The sequence below is a fragment of the Colobus angolensis genome, unplaced genomic scaffold (assembly GCF_000951035.1).
Source record: "Colobus angolensis palliatus isolate OR3802 unplaced genomic scaffold, Cang.pa_1.0 Scaffold30, whole genome shotgun sequence".
NCBI lineage: Eukaryota > Metazoa > Chordata > Mammalia > Primates > Cercopithecidae > Colobus > Colobus angolensis.
The window spans coordinates 6844340-6850278 of NW_012116266.1; the positions used below are offsets into that span (position 1 = coordinate 6844340).

At 38.1% G+C, this 5939-nt stretch overlaps 1 protein-coding gene across 1 annotated transcript in view; it reads left to right on the forward strand.

The window, feature by feature from the left end:
- The window catches only part of SUMO1 (small ubiquitin-like modifier 1), a 41607-nt gene extending 39646 nt beyond the window's left edge, over window positions 1-1961 (forward strand). The window contains exon 4 of the mRNA XM_011949926.1: window positions 1125-1961. Coding sequence (XP_011805316.1) covers window positions 1125-1193 — 69 coding nt within the window. The 3' untranslated portion in view covers window positions 1194-1961. The remainder of the gene's footprint in view (window positions 1-1124) is intronic.
- The last annotated feature ends 3978 nt before the right edge of the window (window positions 1962-5939 follow it).

A 5939-nucleotide genomic window follows, 5' to 3' on the forward strand; every position in this document is an offset into this window, starting at 1 on the left:
TGGGTTCAAGTGATTCTCCTGCCTCAGCCTCCTGAGTAGCTGGGATTACAGGCATGCGCCACCATGCCTGGCTAATTTTGTATTTTTAGTAGAGATGGGGTTTCACCATGTTGGTCAGGCTCGTCTCAAACTCCTGACCTCAGGTGATCTGTGCGCCTCCCCCACCTCCCCCTGGCCCCAGCCCCTCAGCCTCCAAAGTGCTGAGATTACAGGCGTGACCCACTGTGCCCGGCCTAAGAGCATCTTTAATAATTACTTAAATATTCATATATGTTCTACAACCAAGATAGCTTAGCACTACTAGAGCCGTTCTGATCACTTTAAAATCCTAAATTCGCATGTGTTATGTTTAGATTTCTTAACATACTGAATTTTCATATTTAAAATTCTGTACAAAAATGTTACCTATAAAATTAAAAACTTTTTGGTCAGACACAGTGGCCCATGCCTGCAATCCCAGCACTTTGGGAGGCCGAGGTGGGCTAGATCACTGCAGGTCAGGAGTTGAGACCAGCCTGGGCAACATGGCGAAACCCCATCTCTACTAAAAATATAAAAAGTAGCCAGGTATGGTGGCACACACTTGTAGTGCCAGCTACTCAGGAGGCTGAGGTGGGAGGATTGGTTGAGCCCAGGATGCTGAGGTTGCAGTGAGCTGAGGTTGAGCCCAGGAGGCTGAGGTTGCAGTGAACTAAGATTGTGCCACTGTCCTCCAGCCTGGGCAATATAATGAGACCCTGTCTCAAAAACAAACAAAAAACAAACAAAAACAAAAAACAAATTAGAATATATCCTGTTATTAAACTATCATTTAAACTATTAAATACATATTTCATTAGATTTAAAAGTTCTTTAACATAGCTGTCAAAAACACTTCAGTTTTATATAGCAAATAAACTGGGCAGTAAAATTGACTCAGGAAAGTAAGATGAATAACTCAACAGACAGAAGGAAAGACACCTCTGTGTTCTTTAGATTAAAGAAAACAGGATTCTTAATATTAGAGGAGTGTAAGTATGGGTCACACTTGGATCTCTTTGCACTTTTAAATTAGTGGCCACATAATTGTAGTCAATTTAAAAACTGCTTTTATATTCTACTAACATTTTTCTTTCCTCTTACAGCTGGGGATGGAGGAAGAAGATGTGATTGAAGTTTATCAGGAACAAACGGGGGGTCATTCAACAGTTTAGATATTCTTTTTATTTTTTTTCTTTTCCCTCAATCCTTTTTTATTTTTAAAAATAGTTCTTTTGTAATGTGGTGTTCAAAACGGAATTGAAAACTGGCACCCCATCTCTTTGAAACATCTGGTAATTTGAATTCTAGTGCTCATTATTCATTATTGTTTGTTTTCATTGTGCTGATTTTTGGTGATCAAGCCTCAGTCCCCTTCATATTACCCTCTCCTTTTTAAAAATTACGTGTGCACAGAGAGGCCACCTTTTTCAGGACATTGCATTTTCAGGCTTGTGGTGATAAATAAGATCGACCAATGCAAGTGTTCATAATGACTTTCCAATTGGCCCTGATGTTCTAGCATGTGATTGCTTCACTCCTGGACTGTGACTTTCAGTGGGAGATGGAAGTTTTTCAGTGAACTGAACTGTGGAAAAATGACCTTTCCTTAACTTGAAGCTACTTTAAAATTTGAGGGTCTGGACCAAAAGAAGAGGAATATCAGGTTGAAGTCAAGATGACAGATAAGGTGAGAGTAATGACTAACTCCAAAGATGGCTTCACTGAAGAAAAGGCATTTTAAGATTTTTTAAAAATCTTGTCAGAAGATCCCAGAAAAGTTCTAATTTTCATTAGCAATTAATAAAGCTATACATGCAGAAATGAATACAACAGAACACTGCTCTTTTTGATTTTATTTGTACTTTTTGGCCTGGGATATGGGTTTTAAATGGACATTGTCTGTACCAGCTTCATTAAAATAAACAATATTTGTAAAAATCGTACTAATGCTTATTTTATTTTAATTGTATAGAAATAAAAAAGAAAATGCCTAAAATAAGGTTTTCTTGCATAAATACTGGAAATTGCACATGGTACAAATTTTTTCTTTATTACTGTACAGTGATGATGTTAATGACTTTGAAGCACTGAAAGTTCCTGAAGTGCCTTCTGAATCAAGGATTTAATTAAGGCCACAATACCTTTTTAATATTCAGTGTTCTGTTTTTTTGAAAACTTGATATTCCTGTATGGTGCATATATATGATGCAGTTACCTAATCATGTTGAATAAATGGGCATGCCAAAATTTCTTAATTGATTTTTATCGATAATTTCAATTCTTCCTTTAACAATGTACAAAATGGTAAGGTTTGATATATTTTATGTTTTCCTTTTATTTCTTTATATCTTTTTTTTTTTTTTTTGAGATGGGGTCTCTTTCTGTCACCCAGACTGGAGTACAGTGGTGTGATCTTGGCTCACTGCAACCTCTGCCTCCCGGGTTCAAGTGATTCTTCTGCCTCAGCCTCCCGAGTAGCTGGGACTACAGGCGCGTGCCACTACGCCCGGCTAATTTTTGTATTTTTAGTAGAAATGGGGTTCACCATGTTGGCCAGGATGGTCTTGATCGCTTAACCCTGTGATCTGCCCGCCTCGGCCTCCCAAAGTGCTGGGATTACAGGCGTGAGACAACGCGCCTGGCCTAGCCATATTTATTTATATCTTAAATATTTAAACTTTGTGTAAAATTAAAATATCAGATTAGTTTGTTCCTATTAGAGTGCTTAACTTTTCCTTTTAATGCTGAGTCACAGAATTTACTGCATGTGTGCATACATACAGTCCAGTTGCATGTTATCTCAAATAGGGTGTCATCTAATTAGTTGAGAAGACCAAATAAAACCCACTTTGAATGCATTTTATAAACGATTACAGCTTACACACCTACTCAGGTCGAACCTTTTGAGAAAGAAATTGATTGGCTTGATCTTCTAATTCTTATGTTTGACCCTAACTGAAAAATTATTTGTATGGTGTAAGTTAGAGCTTTTAGATTGTCACCTGATATTTATCATTATATTCATTAAACAGTGATTAGGAACTAGGCCCATTTTAAGAAAATCCTCATGAGCTGCATATTTCTGTCAAGACTGAATAACAGATCTGATTGGGTATTTGAACTATGTGAATCTATAGTTTCGTATCTTAATTTTGTTTGCGTCTCTAAATGTCTGAAGGCTCTCAGGATTTAGGTGGTGGGACTTAACTACTGGGGAAGTAATTTTTTTGTTTTTAGTTTTTTGGATTCTAAATGTGTTGCACTCTGCTATGGTTAACTTAAATTTGTGCTTATCTGATTAGCAGTGCTGATAAAATAGGCATTTCACAACAAAAATTTTAACAGATTATTGGATTTCTGAAGGGACCTTGGATAACGTTTAGTGAAGCCACTCTTATCTGGTGCTTGACTGCAACATCCTAATCTGTAAAAGAAGGGAGAAAATAAAGTCAGCAATGGTAATTTTCCCCCACAAGGATGTTTTCCTTAAGTATTTGTTCTGTTGTGGGTTGAATTATTTGAGATGCTCCTTTCTTATCTGATTAAGTAGTATTAAATGAATTGATTGAATGAATGTTCAGATAGGGTCCACAAGCTTGAGAAAACGTTTAGATGACATATTTAAGTTCAGTATGACCGATACTATCTAGTTTAACTGTTTTATTTCTGTTTAATTTTTACATAAAACAAGGAGTGAAAATAAGGATCAAATCTAAGCAAGTCCAGTAACAGCAATACAGAATACAAATAGGTTGGATTTCTGAGTTGTAAAGGTGTAATTTCTGTAGAAAGCAAATACCTTAGAAACATTAATGAGGAACTGGAGGGGATTACTTGCAAATGTTAAGCTTTTCATCTGTGGACAGTGAACTACAGAGTAGGGCCAAAGGAAATTTGTGAAAAAATTCAGGTTCATATGCTCTGGATTTAAATAACATCCTTTTATGTAACTTGTATGTTAAAAATACCTTTCTTCATCCATTTTGTTAAAGGGGTATTTTATTAAATATTAAAAGAGAGATGTTAAATATCTAATCAGGTCTCATCCTGGGCCAGGCACAGCGACTCGTGCCTGTAACCCCAGCACTTTGGAAGGCTGAGGCAGGCAGATCACTCGAGACCAGGAGTTTGAGACCAGCCTGAGCAACATGACGAAACCCCGTCTGTACTAAAAATACACAAATTAGGCAAGTGCGGTGATGCGTGCCTGTAGTCCCAGCTACTTGGGAGGCTGAGGTGGGAGGATCGTCTGAGCCCAGGAGGTCAAGGCTGCAGTGAGCTGTGATTGTGCCACTGCACTCTAGCTTGGGTGACAGAGCGAGACCCTGTCTTAAAAAAAAAAAAAAAAAAAGACATCCTGGTAGAGTCAATGTAATTTTTCAACTGGAGAAATTTTGTGAGTGGTTAATTCTTCAGGGCACAGGGGCTAAAACTCAAGATTTATTAATGTTCAGAGCTCTAGAATAATGCTGCCCAATAGAATGTCCTGTCATGGAAATATTCTACATCTGTGCTTTCCAGTACAGTAGCTGGTAACCACACATGACCTGAGCACTTGAAATGGGGGTGTTGTGATTGAAGAATGTTTTAACAAGTTTAAATAGCTACATGCGGCTGGTGCTGTGTTACTCAGCAGTGCAGCTCTAGAATCTATACTTTGAGGATGTGAAAATGGCCTTACAAAACAGCTCATTTTGCTGAAATGAACATTTATCAAGTGATTGCAAATATACCTTGTTCTAAGTTTTAGATTCTTAGGGTGAAATGATTGTGGTTTTGCTTTATAGAGAGGTATAATAAAATTCTTAATATGTATATTTGAATATATAAATTAGTTTCTCTGAGCTAACTCAAAATTATTTGTATTACAAAATTTTCATTTATCTACAACTCTTTCAGATACATTGACTGAAATGAAATACTTTGACTATCCTAAGACCACGTTAGTGTTTCAGGCTGAAATTATGGGCAGTTTTAGGCACCAAGGCTTCTGGATTTATGTGGTTCTGGAGAACATAAAGGATTTAGGTGAATGAAGAGTTCAATTGGTTTGAACAAAGTGTGTGAGTTGTGGAGGGGTGATGGAAATGGAGGTTCCAGAGTAGAGAATATCTTAGGTGTGGGTTGAGGTTAACCAGATGAAATGGAACTAACTGGGCTCAGAATGGAACTTTTTTTTTTCTTAAGAGAAAGGGTCCCACTCTGTCACCCAGGCTGCAGTACAATGGCACTGTACTCGGTGCGGCCTGGAACTCCTAGGCTCAAGCGATCCTCCTGCTTCAGCCTCCTGAGCAGCTGGGATTACAGGCACACCCCACCATGCCTGGCTAATTTAAACATTTTTTATAAAGATGGGGTTTCCACTATGTTGCCTAGGATGGTCTCAAACTCCTGGCCTCAAGCAAGCCTCCCGCCTCAGCCTCTCAAAGTGCTGGGATTACATGGATGAGCCACCATGCCTGGCCCCTGGAACTTTATTATAAAGGGCAATTTCTCCTTTTCTGTCACCACCTCCCAACTTACTTTTTAGTTTTCTTCTAGCCTTAAGGCCTGGGTATTTGTAGGAACTGGAAATAAGAGTAAACCCATGGTCTGGAAATGTTATGTGTCCACTGCAGACTACTGGCTTCCTTATGGAGTTCTTGATGGAAATGAAGATGTTTCTTCAAGGCAGCTTTTTGCCTAAGGAGACAACCCCACCCCCAATTCCAATAATGATTAAGCACCCTAGAAATTGTCCTCATAAGCCAGCAGGATAACTTTAGATTCAAATAACTTTGGGCTGTTGATCTTGGATTTTAGTGGAAGATCGTACCCTTCATTTAGCAAATGTACACACAAGGTTTGGAGTACCATGAGCCTCCTATTGGAAAAGTAAAAGGGAAGGCATAATTCACAGTTCTTTTTTTTTTTTTTTT